The sequence below is a fragment of the Meles meles genome, chromosome 9 (genome assembly GCF_922984935.1).
Source record: "Meles meles chromosome 9, mMelMel3.1 paternal haplotype, whole genome shotgun sequence".
Taxonomy (NCBI): Eukaryota; Metazoa; Chordata; class Mammalia; order Carnivora; family Mustelidae; genus Meles; species Meles meles.
In genome coordinates, this window is record NC_060074.1 from 45,020,356 (window position 1) to 45,044,569 (window position 24,214).

The 24,214-nt window shown below is 53.6% G+C and overlaps 1 protein-coding gene across 2 annotated transcripts in view; it reads left to right on the plus strand.

The window, feature by feature from the left end:
* The window catches only part of RAMP1 (receptor activity modifying protein 1), a 42,643-nt gene extending 19,994 nt beyond the window's left edge, over nt 1-22,649 (plus strand). For both annotated transcript variants that reach the window (XM_046019727.1, XM_046019728.1), the window contains exon 3: nt 22,063-22,649. In XM_046019727.1, coding sequence (XP_045875683.1) covers nt 22,063-22,318 — 256 coding nt within the window. In that variant the 3' untranslated portion in view covers nt 22,319-22,649. The remainder of the gene's footprint in view (nt 1-22,062) is intronic.
* The last annotated feature ends 1,565 nt before the right edge of the window (nt 22,650-24,214 follow it).

Here is a 24,214-nt window from a genome sequence, read left to right on the forward strand (position 1 = left end):
CTGGGATCGAGCCCCAGGCTAATGCTGCGGGTGGAGAAATCCAAAGGGAGTTCAAGGCCAGAGGTCCCCGATGCCTGCTGCTCGAGGTGATGGCTGTCTTTGCAACTAGGCTGGGCCTGCAGGTGGCTTCAACATGGCCGAGGGACATTCTGGATCCTGCTCTGAAGTTAGAGGATTTAAAACAGCCGCCTGGCGGAGGAGACTTCCCCTCCTCCCAAGTGACAAATGGGAGCCCGCCAGTCTTCCTTAGGATGCATGCTCTGGAGGAGATGTGGACAAAATCCTCTGTGGGGCACATGGGGGCCTGCTCATGCCCTCTGGCCCTCTGGCCCCCAGGCTCGCAGTGCCACCTCCTGTGACGGCAGACCGAGAGGGGGGCCCTCATTTGCCCTGCTTCCCCTAGGACACTGGATGGAAACGTTGGGTTCTTTCCAAAGTACTTCTCAGCAGCACCGTGCATCACTCACTGCTCAGAGAGAGAGACCTGGAGAGAAAGCAGAGGGCTAACAAGAGCATTTGGGCGGTGTTCCAGCAAGAGGACAATGACCTGCCCTGGGACTGTGGGTCTCTTTGTTTTTGCATTTCAAGAGTTGTAAGGGAGCTTATCCTGGGACCTTAGCTGTCCAGCATGGTTCTGCATTTCAATCAGTCCATGGCCTTGGACCCTGACCCTTCTCTTCATTTGAGGGTGGCTTGAGGGCTGCTCCTGAGTCCTTTTTTGTCTAGGGATGCCTTGGATTTCTCAGATTCCCCCGGTTTCTGACCTGTCCTGGTCCCAGGTCTCCTCAGGGCAGATGTGCTCAGCAGGACAGACTGCTCTGTCCCTTCCCCACCCCGCCCCCCAGGCTCCAGGTCCAGCCCATGATTCCCCAGGGGTTAGCTTGTTAAACAGCAGGCCTGGCATGCTAGTGGAAATGAAAGGTCATTTAATGTATTAACTGGGAGTATAATCTAATTTAGGGAGCTACAGAGAACATGGGAAAATGTGTCATCAGAAACTCTCATCTCCAGAGATGTTCCTGCGGGTTTGGGGGAGGAATAGAAAGAGCAGAACAGATAAGGAGAAGAATCTCGAACGTGAGGAACTCAAGCAGTTTGATTTGCCTGCATATGGATCTCCTCCCCAAGACAGAAAGCACTGGGGGGCTTCAGGAGGCCCTGCTGCGCTGCCTTCCCGCCCCGTCACTGGCTCCCAGATGTCACCTTGGACAGGGGAAGATGTCAGAAGGGTCCCCGGGAATGGGTCACCACCTTCCATGACTAGCCATCGGAGAACCCAACTTCACCTTCACACCAGTCAAGCGCCCCTCCTGTCTCTGTCTGGAAGCTTCTAGGTTTGTCGCTGCTGACCGGGTCCAGCTCAGTGCCCGGCAGCTCCCTAACATGGTCTCCCTGGCCTGGTCCGCCTCCCTGTAGTCCCTCACCATGTGCGGACCCTGTGCAGGGCGTGGAGAGCACTCCAGCCCGGACCAAAGAGCACCCCAATTCCAAAGAGGGCTCTCCCACCCTGGGAAGTGGGGGGCAGCCTGGTGTGTAAAGGGAAGGACACAGAGCAGGGTTCTAGGGGACAGGCTGCTGTGCTGTGTCCTCATCCAGGAGCACAGGCCCCAAGCTCCTGTTCCCCAGGGACTGCTGACCAGGACAGGGCACCTTGGCCCCCCTCGGGGTCTCTCCCCGGGCGTGCTACCCTCCGCTCTCTGCTGCACAAGGAGCCTTCTTCTTTGTCTCCCTTCAGAGTCAAGTCAGGGAGTTCTTCAGTCTGGGCAGCAGGCCGGAGCAGCTGCTCTTCTTAGGAATCCCAAAAGGAACTGAAAGGGAGGCATCTTTCTCCAGGCACAGAGGTCTCCCCAGGGCAGTGGCTGTGTCCTCCAGGGACTCTGGCTGCACCCGGCCGTGTGGCCGAGACCTCGGGTTGGAACACGTCCAGGGTGCTCCACGCCGTTCTCTGGAGCCTACAGGTCACCTGCCACGGGACGCCTGTCCCCATGGGGGCCTCCCACCAGGCTGCGAGCGTGGCTGGTTCCAGGGCTGGCTTCAGCACCCCGGTGGGTCTGTGCCGAAAGGCCTCTGCCTCAGGAACCTGCCCCATGCTCACGAGGGCTCAGCCCCCCTGCTCGTCGGCAGGCCCCGGCACAGGTGCACAGGTGTCCACTCCCCTGTCCCTCTGCCCACCTGGCTTGGGGGGAGTCCTTCTGGTGTCTGCAGAGCCCAGGCGCACTGAGCTGGACACAGTCTAGCTCAGTAGCAGAAAGGCCAAGTTAACATCCTGATTTTCGCAATCCTGTTATGCTGACCTCTGGAGGCCTTCAGGGAGGAGAGGGGCTGACCCATGAAGGTGGACCAGCCTGCCTTTGGAGCCAGGCTCCTTCTGCCGAAGCCATCCCTCCTGCGCCCCAGCCTTACTGAGGGGTTCTGGCCCTGCGGGAAGAGGTGTGGACACCGCCTTCCAGCGCCAGGGTGGGTGCCCTTGGGTGAGGGTGTCTGCTGTGGTCCTCCCCAGCTCTCCACGTATCTAGCCTCCCCCTCCAGTGCTCCAGGTGTGCAGCCATGGAGGGCGGGCGTTCTTCCACTGCTCGGGTCCACAGAGAGGAAGGACCCCTGAGCTGGACCCGGAGCTCCCAGCAGCCACCTCTGGAGTTTGTTAGGCCAAGACTGTGACAGAGAGGCATTGTGGGACTCAGAGTTTGGTGGGCGGGCAGAGGAAAGGGAGGCCCTTTTCCTCCACCCTCTGGAATCCAGCTTCTGAAAGTCAGCACCGAGGTGGCATCTTGGGGAGAAGTGTACCACATGCACCACCTGGACCCCACAGCAGCAATGAGGGGGGGGCTGGCTTTCGTGAGTGGGGTGTCCATGCAGGTGGCGAGGTCAAGGCCGGCTGGGCCCATCCACCCTGTGTCAGGAGCTCCGCCACAGCTGACCGGTGGTAGCATATGGAGGCTGGGGCAATGGGACCAACCATGGGGGAGCGGGGCATGCTGAGGAAGGAAGGAAGGAGTTGTCTCAGGCTTTGTGCACCCAGATCTGTGTTCATAGGCAAGCAGGGGTGGGGGGTCAGAAGGTTCTGGAAATCCACTTTCCCCCAGCGTGCACCTAGAGCCAGCCCTGGGCAGACTGATGTGGGAAAGAGTCTAGGGAACCCCTCAGGGAGAGTTTCCGACCGTGGCTCCCAGTCCCACCCTGCCCCCGCTGCGTCTTTGCCCCCCCACAAGGTAGCCCTCTGGCTGCGCCCCAGCAGGCAGAGCTGCTGTCTGCGTGTTGGGGGTGGGAAGCCCTCAGGGGCAGCAGCAACATGTCGGGCTGGGGTTGCCTCATCTGTGTGCCCACTCCGGGAAGGGTTGTCAGATGATCACAGAGGGTCTGTGGATGGCCACCTGCTGGACTGGAAGCTTTTAGGGAGTGGGGAGGAAGAACCCCACTCCCTCCTTGAGAAAGCTCCCAAAACATGTCTACAGAGGCCAGAAACCGAGCAGTCCCGTGTGGCGGGGGGATGCTGGGAGCCAGCGAGGAGGACCTCTGGTCCTCGTTCCTCCATGCCCAGGGGCCACCGCCTCGTCCTCGGCCCCCCTTCCTGTCCGCTGGTGGCAACAGAGGGCACAGATGCTTCCCCAGACACGGCGGTGACCGCGTAGCACCGTAGCACCAAGCCTGCTTTGACATCTGTTTCCATCACGGGATACACTGCCCTCTTCCCCACCTCCTTGGTCTGGGGATGAAGTCACGTGTAGGAGGTCAGCCATGGGGCGACACTGAATAGATCCTGGCTGGGGCCACAGGAGCAGGCAGGTGGGACAGATCCTAGTGATGGGGACTTGCGGAGATTTGCCTTCCGCTCCCGCCTTGGAGACGCTGCTGTGATTCCCTGCACGCCCCCCTCCCCCAGGAAGGCCTCAGAGACGTCTAGGCTGTGAGCACAGGTGTTTGCTCTGGGGGAGGGGCGCAGGCTGGCTCACAAAGGGCTCCCCTGAGCCTGCTCTAGGGCAGCTCCCCCAGGGCTGTCCACACCTGGGAGGGGCAGGGAGCACGAAGTGGGGAGGATCAGCGGGTGTGGCAGGGCAGGGTTGCAGTAGCTGTCCCCCCCTCCCCCGACCACTGATAACCTTCAGCCCAGCCCTGCTCCTGCCCCCAGGGTCTCCCAGGACCCCTCTGTTCATCCGTCATTCTGTTGGTGGCCGTCTTTCGAGCACGCTTGGGCCCAGCAACATTATGTCCACTAGAAGGGCCCTGGGGAGCTGTGGCATGGGGTGGCCGACCACCTTCCCCGCGCTTATTTTGCAGACAGCTTGCTCCCCCAGTGGCTCACAGGACTTCAGCCCTGGATGCTGACTAACAGGGTGCCCTGCTGGACACGCTCAGGTGCCTTTTAGGTCTGCATTCCTACTTCTCTCAGCCAAAAAAACAAAAACAAAAACTGAATAACCCACTTTCTTAAAAATACACTCCTTTCGAGTAGTAAGAGGGGAGTTTACCTTTGCTGCCGGGGGCCAGCTGGACACAGCCTAGCTCAGTAGCAGGAAGGCCAAGTTAACATCCTGATTTTTGCAATCCTGTGATGCTGGGCCATTTCCAGGTTTTTACGTTATAAATGACGCGGCTCTGAGAGCTTCTCTGCAGGCAGCCTTACTTCTTTCTTGACTCATTTCTTTAAGAATTCTTGCAAATGGACTTGCTACAGCCCATGCCACGAACATTCTGTAGGTTTTTTGTTTTTTTTTTAAAGATTCTATTTATTTATTTGAGAGAGAAGGAGCACAAGCAGGGGGAGCAGCAGAGGCAGAGGGAGAAGCAGGCTCCCCACTGAGCAAGGAACCTGATGTGGGACGCGATTCCAGGACCCTGGGATCATGACCTGAGCCGAAGGCAGATGCTTAGTGGCCTGAGCTCCCCAGAAGCCCCCATTCTGTGGTTCTTGATAAGTTTTGCCCAGTTGCCATTTTATTTTATTCATTTCATTTCATTTCATTTATTTTGGTGCAAAGAGGTGGTTTTATTAAAGCATGGGACCCGTGGACAGAAAGAGCTGCCCTCCCAGTTGCCCTTTTAAAGAATTATATGAATTTTTATTACCAGCAACGTACAAAACTATTTATTTCCTCCCATGTCCCTGAGTATTGAGTTTGTAGAGATCCTGGTTTTGCAGGTTTCAGATGAGCCTTCTCTCGTCTGTTGTGCCCGCCTTCAGCTGTCGGGAAGGAGAACTGTTCTTCTGAAGTTCTCTGCAGTTTGTTTCTTCTCAAGTGCAAAGTATTTGAGCGTGACTTTAGCTACTTTATCTTCTGAGTCACTGGGACTTTTATTAACCTTATTTTACAGACTCCTGAACGTGGTAGAAGTTAGCTAGTCGTTGTTTTGTTCGAAATATTTTCTCTTCACATGTCCCTTGTGTTTACTGCGGTGCTGTTTGTGTCCCGTGTGTAATATATTAATTATTCCGCTTACGTGTATGCCCTGACTCACTCCTCAGAGGTCTGTGACTTGGCCACCGTCCTATCTATTCTGGAAATCCAGTTGTTGAAATTTGGAGGGAGTCCTATGGCCACAACGTTAGGTTCTGTTTCTATTTAGTTGTCCCATTTTTTTTAAATATTTTTATTTATTTGACAGAGAGAAATCACAAGTAGGCAGAGAGGCAGGCAGAGAGAGAGGAGGAAGCAGGCTCCCCGCGGAGCAGGGAGCCCGATGTGGGGCTCGATCCCAGGACCCTGGGATCATGACCTGAGCCGAAGGCAGAGGCTTTAACCCACTGAGCCACCCAGGTGCCCCAGTTGTCCCATGTTTTGAAATAATATTTCTCCTTCTTAACATAGTGAGTAGTTTACATTAAGACCTAAATTAAAATTTATTTCCTTCCTACTTCGATGATGCTAACATCATTTGTTAAATAGTATTTCTTACCTCTGTTTGGTAATGCTTAGCTTAAAACATAGAACATTCGTGTGTGGATTAGGATCACTTCAGTTGATTTTTATTTATGGCTTGGGGCCATACCCTCGCTTCCCATCACCGTGCTCTGTAATATTTCCTAGTTTAGACGATCTCATTTGCTTTTAGTGTGTGCATTCTCGTTGCATTTCACATTACGTTTTGCTTTCTTTTATATCTTTTCAGCCTGTTTTTCCAAAAGAGTGAAAAACCATTCTGCAGGGGTGCCTGGGTGGCTCAGTGGGTTAAAGCCTCTGCCTTCAGGCTCAGGTCAAGATCCCAGGGTCCTGGGATCGAGCCCCACATCGGGCTCTCTGCTCAGCAGGGAGCCTGCTTCCTCCTCTCTCTCTCTGCCTACCTCTCTGTCTACTTGTGATCTCTGTCTGTCAAATAAATAAACAAAACCTTTAAAGACAAACAAACAAACAAGCCATTCTGCCAAGTTCCATCAGAGGTCATACTGAGATTCTAATTGAGATGGTCGTCACCAAGCAGTCAACTAGAGAAGAGCCATCTGCTCGCAGGGATCTTCCCATGGCGAGTGTCTTTGGCCCCTGTGTCCTGAAGAATGGCAACAGGCCTACTTGGCCTCATTGGCTGTTACCTTCAGATGTTGTCTCAGCAGTTAGTACAGAACTCGCATAGTGGACCGGGCACAGAACTCAAATGGGACCCCCCCGTTCAGGAACCCTGCTGATTCCATCCCTGCTACCCTCCGCGGGCCTCTGTTTCCTCCCCAGGAGAATGAGTATAAAAGTATTCCCTTCTTTGACATCTCCTCCTTTCCCTCCATACAAGTTTCCTGGAAGTTCTAGGATTAGGGTCATAGTTGCCTCATGGAATATATGTCCTCAGCTGACCATTGGGGTCAAGAGTGGGAAATAATTTATCTGACGTGATAATTATTCATCCCTTGCAAATGTGAATGGATTCATCACTAAAACCATCAGATCCGCGTCCGGGGGGGGGGCGCGGTGGGGAGGATTTCTTTTTCTAGTTTCACTGTTGCTCGATTTGGGCTTTCTGGTTTTTGTTTCATGTTTGTTATTTCATCAGTGTTTATTGGGTCTGTATTCTTCACATTCCTCCCTGAAACATAATGACACATACCATCCCCTTAAATGTTTCAGATCTTCTATATTAAAAATTTTGTTTAATCTTTGTGTTTTTCTCATCCTTTGTGTTCTCTGTGTAGAGGCCACCTCGGTCAGCAGAGGCAGATGACAAGACCCACTTTTTTATTCCTTGTGCCCATTCTTAAAGGTCTTTAGAAAATGGGCTAGGTTTTAGATCGCAGTGTCTTTTAAAAAATTTTTTGACTTTAACTTTCATCATTTGCTTTTCCCTCTTTTTCGCTTTCCAAAAAAAAATTTTTTTTGCTTCTTTCATGAGATAGAATTTCGATGCTTATTGCATCATCATTTTTTTCTCACCTTTTTTTGAACCTAATGAGACCATAAGGTTTCTCCTTCAGGACCTTCTTTGCCACTTTCTGCTGGTTTTGAGATGTCTGTGTTTTCGTCATATCAGACAGTTTTTTCCGTAGACAAATACATTTTAATTCTCGAATATTGTATTTCTGTTTGGCTCTTACTCTCTTCTTCTCTTGGCAGAATAAGAGAACCAAGAGCAAATAGTTTCCTTCCGTATTTTTGTTGAGATTTTCCTTGAGATCCTGCCCATGATGACCTTCTGTAAACACACCACCAGTCCTTGGAAACGAACCATGTTCTGCTCATTCTGTTTCATTCCCACTGAAACAGCAACGGACTCTGCACTGTTGTGCTCCTCAGCTCCTTCCCATGTTCCTGAACTTTCTGTGTGCTTGATAACGGAGCAGTGGATTCTTCAGTCCTGGCCAAACTGGCATGGTTTCCGCATCGTTCTCCCGGCAGGCGTGCATGCGTAGATCCTGCTCTATTTAGATGCTGCACGGTTATGCTGCTGACATCAACCCTGAAGTAAGGTTACGACTCTTGCCACATGGGATGGTTTTTGCCTGTGTTAATCTTGGCCTGGTTTTAGCACTGAAACCCCAGTCTGCAGCCCCTTGAAGCTTACTCACACCTCCTCTTCCTCTTCTGGTGTGTCTTGCGAACAGCATATTGCTGGATTTTGTGCTTCCGCAGGGAGAGCCGTGAGCCTCATAACTGCGAAATGACCTTGTATTTGTCCTTTCTGTTCAGCCTTCAAGTGCTCCTTTTCTTGTCTTCATTTTTTATGTTATGCTGATTTCTTTATTTCTTCCCATTGTTGAAACGTGATGTCTTTTCTTTTATCTTTCTGATGAGGCTGACAGTTAGAAAACTTCTTTTCACTCAACCAGCTGTGAAATGTGAAACGCAGATGCTCTGATTTCTGTGTTGGTTTTCTTACAGGGTCAGACCGCATACCCTGGCCTCCACCTCCCCCCACCCCGCCAACCGCCCCCACCAGCGCCGTGGAAGACTCCCCCCCAGAGTCTCTGGGTTTTTGCTTTGTGTCTCTGTCTCTCTCTCTCCCCTCATTGATTTGGGTTAATGTTCTAATACTTTCTTTGTCTTTCTGTCCTCTATTTTGTTTTTATTTTTCGCCCTGCATGGTTCTGACTTTTGTCAGTAATAACCCTTGGTCTGATCCGGCTCGTCGCTACTCATCTTTGCACATAGGCTGTTAACTCAAGCATGTCTTACTATTTTTAACTCATCATTCCCTTTCACACGTACCTTTTAGATTCCGGCAATTATTCAAAGTAAATCCTAGGAATAAGCTGTATGATTAATATGTTCTCAAAAGTAAAAATTTTCTAGGGTGCTTTAAAAAGTTGTCTTACTCCAGGAGTGACAGCTTGGCAGGTAATACAGTGTGATGAACAGCCCGGTTTTCTGGAGTTGGTGTAGCAGGCGTTCCGTTGTCTCTGGGTTTTTATCCTGTCATCAGAGAAGGCAGAGAGATGGTTTCTTATCTTGTAAGCATGACCTCTGCTTTCCAGGGTTGGGGGGGTGGGTTGCTTGCAAGTTGCTAGAGGCAGGGACTGGGAAAGGACTGTGAAGGCATAGGGTGGGCAAGAGGCAGGCCCAGAGCCCCATGACTGCTTAAGGACTGCCTTCAGGGAGCCTTTGGGCAGCGTCCAACACAGACCCTCAGACCCTGGACTGACCCTCAGACCAGCGCCTGACTCTCTCCTTGGACCAGGACCAGCTTGTCCTGGTGCCACTGGGGGGGCTTCAGGACACCCTCCAGAAAGCCAGGTGGGCCTGCAGGTCCTTGTGACCTTGATGTCTCTGTGTTCTCGTCCTCCTGGGCTGCTTGGGCTGCTCCAGGTGCACACTTGTCCCAGGCTGATTCCCAATCACAGAGAAGCACCGCAGATGGCTGGAAGCTTCTGTCTCGCTGTGGGCAGCCTCGGCCTCCCAGCTTGGAAGAGCATATGCTCGCTGGGAGGTGGGACAGAGCGTTGGCAGGCCAGGGGCCGCTGGTGGCTGCTCTCACCCAGTCCCAGTTGTGGTTCCTCCTTAAAAAGTTAGGTGAGGGCGCTCGGGTACCACGAAGGAGTTCAGAACTGGATATTTAAGTGCTAGCCTCTGCTGCGGACCCCACAGGGGTGGGTCCATGCCGTGGCTGGTGGGGACCCAGGGGCAGGATCATCACCCTCTCCTGGGGCTGTACCCCCACAGGTTTAGGCTTCAGCACCTGCCATACGATGGCTGCTGGGGAGCCCCTCTTCCTCCCACAGGGTGAGCCCCGGGAGTAGATGGAGGGTGCACAGGTGAGGGTCTCGGCGCTGGCAGGTCTTAGCAGGTCTTAGCGGAGTCAGGAGGGAAAGGATTATTCCTTCCCTCCCTCAGGCACATTCCCTCCAGGCCGGTTCTGGGGAAACAGTTGGTGCCTGGCCTCACAGGAATTCCAGGCCAGAGGCAGACGCTCCCCAACAGCTATGGGGTCCCCAGTGGCCAGGTGCCGTGTGTGCAAGGAGTGTCCAGCTCGGAGGGGGTTTCCCCACCTTGCTGTCAGCCGGGAACTGCTGCATCCCCCTGACAGCTGAAAGCATGACGGCTCAGTGCTCAGTCTCACCGCCAGGTCGGATACCATGGTGTGGAATGTTCCATGGCCCTGCCCTTCCCCCTGTACTTGGTGTGGCCCCGAACTCCGAACACAGTAGGACTGGGACAGTGAGGGCACGGGTGGCAGGGGCCACTTGGACGAGGAGGCCACAAGTGGTGGGACATGGGGGGGGGCGGGACAGGTGTCCCTGCGGGGGTGAGCGGAGTGCGGTCCCAGCCGAAAGTGGCATCACAGAGACAAAGGGGCTCCAGGGCGGGACTGGCAGAGAGCAGTGGGACGAGGATGGGCTCCAGGGAAAAGCCCTTCCCTCCCATGGCCTGCGTAGCTTCACAAAGATTATGTCCTGGGGTGTCAGTGTCTAATATAGCGCCCCACTGTCCACCTAATCCTGGCACACAGACACGTGCACACCCACGTCCAGTGAGGGTGGGAGCGGCGGCTTCACCTTCCTGGACCTGGTGTCTACATGGGGGTCCCAGATCTCCACGGGGGTCACCGCGAGGACAAGGGTGGGAGGGGGCTCACACCCATGCCTGAGCGACAGCAGGCACAGCTTGGTGATCAGCCACAGTCCCCTGCCTTCTCAGACACCTGCTGAATTTTACAAATACAGATTCATCTCCCTGAGCTCCAGACACCAGGAGCCCGGTTCCTGCCCCAGCCTGTTCTCAGAAAAGGCAATGTGCCCTCGCCCGCCCGGCAGGCCCTCTCCGTGGGGAGCCTGGTTGGGCAGCATCCTGGGCGCTGTGTCTGCTGCCAGCACAGACCGCACACAGGGCCAGGAATGGATTTAGAAACCTCTGCTTCCTCTCATTGTGAGCAGAGGCTCCAGAAGCTGTCCGGCACAGAGCCACGGGGCAGGAGCCATGGAGGGAGGCTAATGAGGCCGGGCCACAGTTGGGTGCCTCCTCCCCAAAAGGGGCTTCTGAGGCCAAGCGGGGGAGGAAGCTACGTGCATGGAGGAGCCAAGCAGATCGGCGTCACACCCCTGGGCGCCCCCTTCACTGCCACCCAGGGTCACCCACATGGGCCACCTCCGAAGCTCACTTTGTAAGAAGAGGGTAGGAACGCTGAGTCAAGGAGTAACTACCTATATTCTATGGGAATGTATCCTAGGATCTCCTAGCCTGTGGAGGGCAGAGAGCCAGGGCATCTGCAGTCCTGGGTGGGGACTGTTGCCCTCAGCTGCGTGGAGGCGTGTAGTTAACACCCCAACCTAAGTGGTTCCCCATTCTGTATGCCCACAGCTCCCTGGATGGCTCCATGTGACCTCCTTAGTTTCAGGGTATCCCTCACCCAGGGGACCAAGACTGGGCCTGACCTGACCCCGGGGCCAGGCAGTACATGCTCCCAGCAGAAACCCACAGCCCGACCCCAGCAGGGCGGCTGGAGAGCTGCCCCGACCACCTTCTGTGTCTCTGCAGCCTCGGGTCCCCACAGCCTGATCTCCCAGCACAGTACCCTGTGGTGCCCCAGTCCCTTTCGGCCCACCCGTCCTACCCACCAGTGTTTCTCTGCAGGCTGCTGCTCTGTTTGCAGACCCCGAGAGGAGGGGGCTCAAGCCATCCTCTGGCCTGATGGGGGCCAAGCTCAGGAAACCAGGGCTGGGCCTAGAGCTGCCTGGTATGACAGCAAAGCTGTATTGTCCACCAAACTCTGATTAAATCTTCCAGAAACACAGGAAAAAAAAAAAACACTGGCGTCCCTTCAGCAGACAGCAGTCACCTTGACTGGAGCTTCCCCCATGGGTTTGGGGGTGTGAGTGCTTCCGGGTACTTTGGCTCCCTATTCTCCAGCTCAGTCCTGCGATGGTCTTCCCAGATGGAGAAACCACAGCTCAGAGACACTGAGTATCTTGCCCAAGGACACACCGCAGCTTGGCCGGTTGGCTCCTTCACAGGGCAGCTGGCCAAGGTGGAGGCTGAAGCCACATGGCCTGCCTGGAGGAGGGGGCGCTCTTCCCCATTCCACACAGGGCCCCATGTACCGCACGGCCCCCACGTGACCCCCATCCACTGCTTCCAGGTGGTGCCAACCAGTCTGGTTGCAGAGCTGAAAAATGTTCCTAGGGAGTGTGCCATTGCTCCCCCAAAGTATGCTCTGGGTTCCAGGCCCAAGGGTGGGCTCTGGGGCTGGCACAGGAACACACAGTTCTGTGTGTAGGGACTGTGGGTCTGTGCTTCTGAGATATGGATCTAGGGGCCTTGGGACCTCCTGCAGACCCTGTATCCAGGCAAGGAGCTCCAGGACAGCCCAGGTGGGAAGGGACAGTGCCCTCTACCACCTCTCCCTCCTGGCGTAGTTTTGGGGAGCAAGGGCTCCGGGTGGTTCCTTTGGGGAGGCCAGAGTCACAAGCATATCAGCCTTGTGCCCTGAGCCCTACTGTGCCCCCACACAGGGATCAGGATTCCACGGGGACCTGAGAGGAGCCACCCCATCTCCCAACGTCCCAGTCCGGTGGGGAGGCAGATAGCAGACAGGCAGCTGCCACTGGATGGAGGGGATAGTATGGGAGATGCGGGAGAGGGGCGCCACGGGACCCAGGGGACTCAGCCAGGGCGTGTGTACCAAAAGCACCAGGCCTGAGTCCTGTCTTGAGAGGAAATAGAAGAGCACAGGCAGGGGGTTCAGGGGGCTTCAGGAGGAGAGCCGCAGGCCTGTTCTGCCACCCTGCGGTGGAAGCCGGGGTGGAGGAAGCCAGTCCTCTGCAGGAAAAGAACCGTGAAATCCGGGGTCACGGAGCAGGTCGTGCGTACGTGCGTTTTAAGAAGCAGGCAGAAAGCGGAACGTGGGAGAGGGGCCAGGTTCAGGCTCCCAGGGTTGAGTGTCTACTGCCCACGCACCGTTGGGATGGGGGTGTGGGGGTCACTTCCAGGGGCAGGGCCCTCAGGACCTTGTCTGTACTGTGTGAGAGGGGACTGCCCTCCCCCAGGCAGCATCTTTCCGGACTGAAGTGGGGTGACCCTAGACCGCTGCCTTGCGGTTTTCCCCTGTGGAATGTCTCTGGGGATGGGAGCCTAGGCTGGCTTCGGGCCAGGAGATGGGAATCCAAAGGCCCAGCAGGGTAGGAAGGGGGAGCACTGGCCCGAGGAGGCCACAGAGGGCTGTCCCACATCCGTGTTCCACAGTGCAAGTGCAGCGAGGTCTTTCCAGCTCTTCCCTGACCCCCTTCTACTGTTTATCAGCTGACGCACATCCGGGCGGGGTGCGGGTGGTTCTGGGGACTGTCGCCTCCTAGCCAGCGTGAAAATGCCAGCCGGTCTCCATGGGCCTTCCTCTTCTTCCTTGAGACCCTCCTGGGGCTGTTTGTTCTCTGTTCTGTTCATGTTCTTCATTTTCTGAGGCGATGGCACTTGCCCACCTCCCTCGGCCAGGGCCCGGGGGTCAGGGAGGTACGGTTGACCAGGGAGCTGACATGACGTGAAGTTATCTCCGCCACTCATGGGGTTTTGTATGAAGCCTGTTGAGCTGTTTCGGTTCTTTGTGGCCCGCGTGTTGGTGGGGACCTCGTAGTCTGTGCCCGTGAATGCTGCGAGTCGTGGACCAAGCTCCCTGGGCACACAGGTCTGCCAGGATGTCGGGGGTCCCCGTTCTACAGCATAAGGAGATCCGCCATGGGAGGAAACTCAGAAAAATGCATTTTCCCAGTATGTGTTTGCATACAATGGTCACACTGACGCCAAAGCCTTCTTGTCTGAGTTCTGTGGCTCAGCCCTGGGCCGCAGAGATGCTCAAAGCCTCCTGTCCCTGGGCCTGGTCACAGACTCCCTTCGACATCCCCCAGCATCACGAAAAACAAAAGATGTGCCGTCCTGTGCTACCTCCAGGCAGGAGGGCCGGCCTCCTGACTCCCTTGTGTGGGGGCCCATGGAGAAGGAGACCATGTGGGCTCGGTTAGCCACCTGGAGGGCCCCCCGGTCTCTCTGTCTGGGGTCTGAGGCCCTTTGTAGCAATGGCCAGCCTGGCACCCTCACTCCAGGCCTGACGCTGTGTGGTTTTGTATCACCAGAAGAAGTAGCCCAGCAGTGGCCAGCCCCGTCCTGCCTAGGAAAGGCTGCGCGTGATGACCCAGTTGTGGGTCGGAGCCCTGACCCCAGAGGCGGAAACCACAAGGGAGAAGACATGACCACTTGAAGATGAAGTCCACCTGGCCTGTGACGAAAATGCCCCTAGGGTTCCAGTAATGAACAGCATGTGTGCCCTTGCTGTGGGAGAGGTTTTTATCACATTAAGGAAAGAAACTCTTTGTGGTTTTACAAGGTTGTTTCTTTTTAATCAGAAATCAGTGCGGGGCATCTGGGTGGCTCAGTCATTTAAGCGTCTGCCTTTGGCTCAGATCGTGATCCTAGGGTCCTGGGATCAAGCCCCTTACTGGGCTCTCTGCTCGGCGGGAAGCCTGCTTCTCCCTCTGCCTCTGACCCTCCCCCTGCTTGTACTCTTGTTTGTTTTCTCTCCCAAATGAATAAATAAAATTTTTTAAAATCTTTTAAAAAAAATCTGAGAAGAAACATGGGAATGTTAATAGAGAATTACTTTATTGCTTTTTAATTTTATTTATTTTTATTTGTCAGAGAAAGCACAAGCAGGAGAAGCGGCTGAGGGAGAGGCAGAAGCAGGTTCCCTGCTGAGCAGGGAGCCCAGTGCATGTGGGACTCGATCCCAGGACCCTGGGATCGTGACCTGAGCAGAAGGCAGATGCTTCACCAGCTGAGCCCCCCAGGTGCCCCACCCCTACTTTTCTTCTACATTATACGATTTAGAAATATGGCTGGTTTCACTGCAACTATTTTTCTAAAGAATCAGCATTTGAATTTGCTGATTCATTTTACTATTTTTAAAAATATCCCTAAATATTCATTTCTAACAATTAGTAGGGCATTTAAATGATTTGTCCTTTGTAATAATTTATTTTGCTGTTCTTTTTAAAACTGTCTTGATTTGGAGACTTTCTTAGTGCATTTTCATATGTTCTTGTTTAGTAAGTAAGTTTAGGAGAGCAGATTTTTCTCAGGATTGTTTGTGGGCCATCCCCTAACCTTTTTTTTCATCCACTTAACTTTTACAAATAGTATTGCCATTGTCTTCTTAATAGTGTGTAAATGAATTGTCAAGTTCTCCTCAGACCTCAAGATTATAGGGGACATCTTTAATTTCTGGAGAGTTGATTTTTTTTTTTTACACTTATCCTTTTCTTACTAATTTCTAGTTGTAGTCAAAGACTACTGATGTACAGTTTCCACTGTGGGAATCTATCATTGTTCTTTGCTGCCGCAGTAGAATCTGTGACCTTTGAAAAGGTGATTAATTCTCTGCCGACCAGACACATCACAATGCTTCAGTGAATGTGGTTTGTTCACATTATATGGGTTTTAATCTGCTCAGCCCTGAAAGGAAGTTAAAGTCTCTGACGTGAAGGTGTGGTCAGCTCCATCTCGTGCTTCTGACATCTCTAGGCTGTCTGTATACCAGGGAGCTCTCAGAACACTGTCAGAGTGGGAATGTTGCTCTTGGTGCCTTCCATTGAGGAATGAGCAAAGGTTGGCCTTGGGAAGATGGGGTTAGGAGCCTTCCAAGCAGAAAGCAAAGACCTTCCAAGCAGCATGTGCAAATATCCTGAGACAGAAATGTCAGCTAGCCAAGCTAGCATGTAGCCAGTGAGAAGGACAGGACATGGTTGAGGGTGGGTAATAACCCACGAAGACAAGTGACTTCTGCCTACCCCTGGGCCTAGTGATAGGGCCACACAGGAAGGGAGGGGACACCTCTGGAGGAGGCGAGGAGAAGCCCATGATGACTCAGGAGCTGGGCAAGTTTTCCCAGGTGATGGCAGATGGGGCTGAGGCAGGGATAACCTGGAAGTCAGCTGTGTTGACAGCTAGATGTGGACAGAAGTGAGTTTCACATGCAGGTGTGGAGGGTCACAGCTGGCCCAGGAGCCAAGGAGCCTGCAGAGTATGGACACCCCTCCCCGCATGGGGTAGGGAGCAAGGACAGGGGTGCCTCTTGGTGGGGACAGGTCAGGCTGCTGACAGAGGGGGGAGGCTCAAGGGAGGAGGGGGCAGTCAGGAGAAGCGGCCCCAGGTGAGGAGACCATGCAGAGGCAGTGCCCAGGAGGGGCGCCCTCTGGTGGCCTCGCTCTTCCTGGCAGTGGAGACCGTTGGTGGGGCTGGGAGCCTCCAGGAGAAGGAGCACAGGGGAAGCTTTTAGAAGCAGTCTCCTTCACCCCTGTCCAACAGTTAGCTGTTTTTCACAATCAGAAAGTTGCAGTGAACATCTCGTTACATGACTTGTGTCTTCATTTTATGGTATTATTTTAGGATAATTCCCAGAAACAGAATTCTTGGGTCAGAGGGTATCCCCAGTTGTGAGGTCATTGACGTGTACTGCCAAATTGCCTTCCAGAAAAATGTCATTTTATCGATTAGTGACGATGTAAGTGCCCACCTCATTCCACTATACTGTCGTCAGTGCTGAGCAGTCTTATTTTTAAATCTAGGAATTTGCTTTTTTTTTTTTTTTTTTTTCTAAACAGTGAGGTTAAAGTTCTTCACAGATGTGTATTAGTTGTTTGGATTTCCAGAAGAGCTGTCTCACCAGAGGCGTCATGGGTATCTGGCTCTGCGTCTCGCACCCACCCACAGGCTTCTCCCACTCCCCGAAAGCCTCCCTGCCCCATGTCATCTGGCACTCTGACAGGCTCTCAGGCCAACCTCACTCAGGCTGCCAGGCCACCACCTCCCCTCCCCACGGGAGGGTGGGGGTTGCAGAGCCGCTGGAAACCCTGAATACATGATCCTGGACAGGTGGAGGCAAATACTGAGGCAGATGAGCTAAACCTAAGTCCAAAAGCACTTCCTCCTCCGATTTTGGAGGCTGAGACATGTGTTGTCTGGTCAGCGTTTGCTCAAGCTGATAGAACAAGAAGCGTGTACTTCAGGAGTCACACACCAGTTGTCTGGGAGGAAGCTATGAAGTAACACGCATTTATTGGGCACCTGCTGTATGTTGGGCCCTTGACCTCATTTAACTTGATCCGCCCTGTAACCCTGCAGGTAGTCTCCTCATTAGAATAGAAGGAGGCCAGGGCTCACTCGGATAGGGGCCATGAGATCCCCAAGATCACTCATGATAAGTCGTGGAGATGGGATTTGAATCCAGGTCTGTGGGGTGTCAGGGCTCGGACTCAGATACCCCACACATCAGGGCCGGTCAGGGCTAGCTGGGGTAAACACCAACCACAAGTGTTCCCAGAGCACACCACTTGTCTGGGGCATCTGTGGGCATCGGCCTTCTTGTCAATAAGTAAACACCCGTGAGTCATGGCACCCTTGACTTGGGACCCAAAGTATATGGGAAGCTCCCACCATAGTGTTCAGAAACATGCCAAGCAAAGTTTGCTTAAGGGCCCAGAATAGAAAGACTCAGACAAAAAAATAAATAAATAAATAATTGTTCAGTTACACGAGAACAGAAAATAGAGGGTTAAGGCAAGAATATTTTTCATGATTATTTTGGGCCCTTCAGTCAGTACTGTGTTCTGCTGAAGAGAAGAATGTCTGCGCTCTGAGGGGAATTCTCTTATCACACCCTTGCTGACAGGGCTCAAAATATTTATTGAAAGTTTCAGCTGTCACTTCTGTATAAATAAACAGGATGTGGATGGCCAACTGCATGTTAGAGATATTTTTAGACAGGGTGGCTTTGCAGACTGGAGGGATAACATTTCAAGGAGAAAGCGCCTGATCCCAGAATAGCCCACCAGAGGCTCACCCTCCACATGGCCTCAGTGTGGGGTCTGCCGAGTCTCGTCTCCTAGGTCGGGAGCTCTTCCCCATCCTGGTTGGCCAGCCCAGAGATGGCAACCCCAACTCCTCTTTGTAGGGACATCCCATCTCCTTTCCTTAAGGCACAGAGGATGGGGAACGTTGTTTAGGATGGATTGTCACTGGTCCCGCTGACTGGATGGGTCTGCTGGGCCTAAGGCAGGGGAGAAGGCAGTCATTCAAACCAGCGCTTATAACACGTAAGCCTGTGGCTGACCAACAGCCAGCCCACAAGGCTGGACTTGGGGCTTTTACAATATGTGACATGTTCAGCGTTTCCCCAGCCACTGGATGCATGCTGGTTCCTTCCCTCTCCCAGTGAGACCCAGCCTGTCAGGATTTCCTGCCACTCTTCCCACTTCTGTTTTTACTTGAAACATGAGCCCTCCCTCACTTGGGAAAACCACACACCCCGGTGGGTGTGGGTCCCCTGCAGGTCCGCTGCTGCCGCCTCAGCCCGCTCTCCCCCTCCTGGGGCCTCCACACCCCGCCCTCCCACATGGACTGAGGGGGCCCCACGGCCCCTGTGCGCTCGCAGCAGTGACCCAGAGAGCAGCCAGGGCAGAGAAAACAGTGACTTAGCGATTTCAAGGCTAACAGGAGCTACGTAGAGGGGCACTCAAGGCTGGAGATACCCTGGCCTTTTCCATGCGGCCTTTTCAAGCCTCCTTGGGTAGTTCCTCTGTGGCCTCTGCTCCCTTTACTCACTTTCTACATCAAAAATCAGGAAGATCAGAAACATATCTTTTAAAGATCCTCATTTTTACTTTTCACAGAGCTCTTCATCTTGCTATGTTCCTCTAACTGAAAATCTCAAACATTTCTTATAACCCAGATCTGCCGGCAGTGAATTCTCTCAGAGTCTTCAGTTCAACTTCGTGTGTGGAAGCTATTTTTGCTGGGTGTGGAATTCTGGGCAGACAGAGGTGTGTTCCCACTGCCACTCCCAACACTTTGTCACCCCGTTGTTCCCTGGCCTGCACAGTATCAGGTCAGAAGTCTGCTGACATCCTGTCATTGCACCTCCGCAGGTGTATTTTTTCTTGACAGACTCTAGGATTTTTTCTTTTGGGTTTTTTCCCTTTATCTTGGGTTTTCAGCTGCTAGTTTGAATTTGATGTGTCTATGTGGCTCTTTATTGGCTGTTGTGTCACTTTGGTTTTTGCTCTGTTTAGGGTTCTCTGAATTCTTGGATTTGCAATTTGATATGTCACTAATTTTGGAAATTTTTCAACCTTTATCTCTTAAAAACATTTCTTTCCCATTTCTTTTATTTTTAATTGTATTATTTATTTGAGAGAGAGAGAGAGAGAGCACAAGCAGGGGGAGGGGCAGAGGGAGAGGCAGGAGCAGGCTCCCTGTTGAGCAGGGAGCCCAATGTGGGGCTTGATCCCAGGACCCTGGGATCTCTGACCTGAGCCGAAGGCAGATGCATAACCAACTGAGCCACCCAGGCACCCCTCTGCCCCATTTCTTCTCCTCCTTCTGGGCCTCAGATTACACATTAGAGTTGATATCATTGGCAGTGTTATTAATTCACCACAGAGATGTTCTGTTTTTTCTCTTTGTGTTTTTGTTTAGTAATTTCTGACCTACCTTCAGGTTCACCAATTCACTCCTCAGATGTCAGGTCTGCTGATGAGTTCATCAAAGGAATTCTCTCTGATGCTGTGTTTGTTTGTTTGTTTGTTTTCTACACCTTGCATCTCTGCTGAACTTCTCTGTTTGTGTCTGTTGGCTACCTTCCCCACTTAGACCCTTTATCATAGTCTTCTTTTTGAGGTCCCTGCATGATAGTTATGACATCTCAGAGTCTGATTCTGTGGATTGATGTATCTCTTGACAAGGGGTTGCTTGGTTTCTGTTGCTCTGGAATGAAAGATCGTGATTCTGTATTGAATACTGAACATTCATGTATAGGAAAGCTGAGACTGAGGTAACTACTGTTTCTACCTGGAAATGGGTGAGCCACTCCTGCCAGGCTGTTCGGGTGGGGTTTTGAGTCAGTCTTGTCAGGAACTGGGCTGGGCTTGGGGCTTGTGGTTGCCGCAGAGAGTTTCAGAACACCACAGGCCTCTACATCTCTAGCAACAGGCCACTGCAGCCTTGTTCTCAGAGTCGGGCCTGGTGACATGTCCTCAGTGCAGCATCGCACCCTGCATGCCCAGACCACACACAGTGCGTCTCTCCCCACCTTATCTGGGCAGCAGATGGTTACTGCTTGTTAGTCTGTGTTATGCCTGTATGGGGGTGGGGGCAGAGCCTCAGTTCAGACAGGCCCCTGCCTTTGGGCCTCTCCCATGGTGGCCAAACCCTGCCCTGTATCTGTGCGGCCTTGGCGAGGAGAGTCCTGCCTCCATCCCAGCAGCAGGAGATCTCTGTTTGGTATCACCCAGGATCCTAGGCCCAGGATGGGTTCCTGCTGCTCTCCCAAGGGAAGACAGTCTTTCCCCCATCCTTCCCTCAACCACCGTGCATCTTTCTTGTGCCCTGGGCTGACAAGCTATACCATCCCTCCCTCAGCAGCTTCAGGCTTTTGCTTCCCGGGAGAGAAGGGCCTGGGAATGTCAGAAGGGCTATGGGTCTATTCCCTCCTGTTCCTCCAGGGGTCTAAGGCTGGCAATTCTTACATGAGAGGTATTCAAGAAATGTAGAGTGCCTGACCACGTGTGACAGCCAGTCTCCTGCCTGCCCCAGTCCTCAGGAACGCCCATTGGCGCCTCATGGGAAGACGTGATGAGTCAGTGTGTCTGGGGCCCCAGAAATTCCAAACTGACCTTCTAGTCCACAGTTGGCCTTTGACAGTTTTTTACAAGTGGATTTCTTCTCATGTCTGGTATGGCAGCTGTGTCTCTTTCCCATGCTCAGCTCCAGGTGGGACAGTTCTGGCTTGAAATAAGTTATTTCACTGCTTTGCAGTCTCAGCTCTCTGACAGATTCCAGAAAACATACCATTTCTTAGTTTCTTTGGCTTTTTGTTGTTGTTGTTGTTCTCATTCAAGTAAGAGCAACATGCTTTGCAGCTTTCTACCTGATAAGCAGAAGCAGAAGTGATTCGCCTTCTGGAAACTACAACTTCCTTTTCCCCCATGTTGACTCTTCACTTATTAAAAAGTAATTTACCCAAAGTGTTAAATGTAGACCCACCATATCCAGCAGTTACACTCTTGGGAGTACACCCAAAAGAATTGAAAGCAGGTGTTCAAGAGACTTTGCCCACCGTGTTTGTACCAGCTGTGTTCATCCCAGTTGCTAAACGTGGAAGCAACCCAGGTTGTCCGTTGATAATGGATAAACAAAATGAGGTAGGTGCAAACAGAACGTGATTCAGCCTTGAAAAGGAAGGAGTCTGATACCTGCTACAACATGATGAACCTTGGGGATGCTTTGCTCAGGGAAATAAACCCATCACAAAAAGACAAATACCTTATGATTCCACTTACCCAGGGTCCCTAGAGCAGTCACAGCCAGAGACAAAAAGCCGCTTGGTAGGTGGGAAGGGGGAATGGGAAGTCAGTGTTTCGTGGGGACAGAGTTTTTGTTTGGGAAGCTGAGAAAGGTCTGGAAACGGACGGTGCTGATGGCTGCATGACAGCGTGAATGTACTTACTGCCCCTTATTGTGCACTTAACAAATGGTTAAAATAGTAAAATGAAATTATGTTACTTAAATTTTACCACAATAAAAAAAAAAAGAAAGAAAGAGACAACTGCCTGGTGATTGGCGTTTGCGGAGTGCTATTCCAAGCTCTGGGATCACAGGTGAGCAAAGCAGGCCGGCCCTGTCCTCACAGCGCTTACACATGATACATACGTCCCTCCGTACAACGAAGGGTGATGGACGCTGTGGGAGACACCAGTGAGAGTGGGAAGATGGGGGCTGAGAGATGAGGCCCCTGCCTTCCAGGCCGAGGGGCAGGCAGGGGCAAGGCTGGAGAAGCTGCAGATTTGTGTACGGATAGCTTGCTGACCCAGGCTGTTGTCTGAGCGGGCTTGACTGGCCCAACTTTCAGGCTGCCCTTGCGTGTGGCATCCTAGTCCCTGGCACCCCGGAAGCAGGGAGGGACGGCCCTAAGTCCCCGCTCACCTTCCAGGGCCTGACCATGCGCAGGACCTCTGGGGAGCCCCCACGACACCATCTGGGGCCCCCCTCTCCTAGAGCCAGGGCTGCTGCCCCTGGGCCTGGACTTCCAGGAGTGCTCACCATGGTGGGAGACCGGGTCGTCCCGTGGCCCTCGGCCCACTCGGGGGCTGATGAGCTGCTTTCCCATCTGCAGGAGCTACAGCGAACTCACAGACTGCACTAGGAACGTGGCGACCCAGCTGAACTGCTTCTGGCCAAACGCGGCTGTGGACACATTCTTCATGGCCATCCACCAGCACTACTTCAAAAACTGCCCCGCGTCCGGCAGGGCTGTGCGGGACCCGCCCCGAAACATCCTCTGTCCCTTCATCGTGGTGCCCATCCTGGTGACCCTGCTGGTGACAGCGCTGGTGGTTTGGAGGAGCAAGCGTCCGGAGGGCATCGTGTAGACGCGCAGCCCTGGGGGGCCAGGCGGGGAAGGTGGGGAGGCCCAGGCTGGCCTGGGGAGAGCTTCTGGGGCCCTAATGGCATTGCAGGCCCCCGATCCCCCTCACCTCTCTCCAGAAAGAGTAATCGGGATTTCAGGGTGGTTACAGTACAGGCATTAACCCACGAAGCCTGGAGGTAGAAGCGACCCGGGGTGGGGATCCCTGGTGCTAGGAGGGAGCAGGAGTGTTCCCATCACTGTACCTGGGGAGGGTCCCAAGTTCTGTCTCCCAGTGTCCCAACCTCAAGCCAGACTCTGGATAAGCAGTTTGTGATTAAAAGGATGTCCTCAAATGTGGGCAGCATTATTATTTCTGGGGATGGATCCCTGAGGGAAGAAGGTTGGAGAAACACCAGCCCCTTCACATTCCATCTGCCTCTGTGCAAAGGGACCATCCCAGGGCCCTGTGGGGGGATGATGGGCAGCTGAGACACTGTGTGCCCCGAAGAGGCTTCTGAGGGACCCTGATGTCCCCCACGCCCCCTCACCCTTACCACAGGAGCTGGAACCACTAGCCCTGAGGACTGCAGTTCACAGCCAAGCTGAGGCCCTTCCTCGGAGGCGCCTCACCAGCCCTCAGGTCCAGGGACCCAACTCCATTCTGTCCCCAAGGGCTTTGCTGGCTGTTTTCAGGCGGCGGCTGCTCTCCCATTCACAATTCTTTCCAAACCCTGCTTACAACTGCCTTCCAGAAGGTTCTGAATCCCCCAAGGGAGCTTCCATGCTGTTCCTCGCCGATGTCTTCTAAGCTCTGACCTGTTCTCTGAGGTCCCTGCAGCCCCCAGCCTGCCCTGCCCTCCAGGGCCTCCTGGCCCAGGACCTGCCCCTTCTCAGGATGACTGATGGGATGTCACACACACACCTCAGCCTCGGCGTCTCCCTCTGCCCTGCAGGCCAGCCCACCCAAACACAGGCCCAACGTCATTACCTCTGGAATGTCCAGCACAATGGCCCACAACCACGTGGGGTCACCCACCACCTCACTCAGCAGCCCAGCGCCCAGCCGGACTCCCCCAGCCTCTTCCTGGGCACCTGCTGTCCCAGCACGGGCAAGCCTCTGGTTAGCAGATGGTTTCCCTCATGGAGATTCTCAAGCTTCTGCGCTGAACCGTGGGTACCCAGCATGGTCGTGCCTTCTAGGAAAGGTGCCCAAGTGGTCCTAACTGCAGGATAACACCTCAGGAAGCAACAGGGACTCCATGTCCACATATGAGGACCTCGGGGAGGGGCTGGTCAGGCTGCAGTGTTAGGCCCCAGCTCCCTCTGTCTTCACATGTTGTACACTTGGGGTCACACGAGCTGGAAGGAAATGGGCCTTTGTGTCCCTTTATCCCTGCTCCTCCCTGGAGGAAGCCGTGGTATGAGCGGGTTATGGTTCAGGCTATGGGCAAGGAAGCTGGTGGACGAAGAGCTTGGGGCTCCAGGTGTCCATGGGTCTTGGCTATGGGTGAGATCTCGGGAGAAGGAGGTGGCAGGGAGCGGGTGTTGTGGGCTGGAGGAGGTCTTCATAAACAATGTCACCGAGAGCAAAGGTGACAGGAACCAGAGGTAAGAGGACAGCCCCCAGTCCTGTCATTAGTTACATGTGTATCCACTAAAGGCACTGGCGTTACGAGTGCGCAGGTCCTGCTCCCATCAGTGCTGCTCCAGAGGCAACTTTCAAGGAGTCCCTCTTGTCCAAGATCATACCCCTGGTGACAGGGACCCAGGCCCCCAGCTGCCAGGGCAGCCCCATCATCCTCAGGCCCCTGTAGATGGTTAGCGCCCCATGTAGCCCCACTGCCTCACCGGGGCTGAGTGAGGAATCCTTCCAGAATCAGCTTTAGGGCTGTGGCATCTTCAAGGACAGGGCACCCTC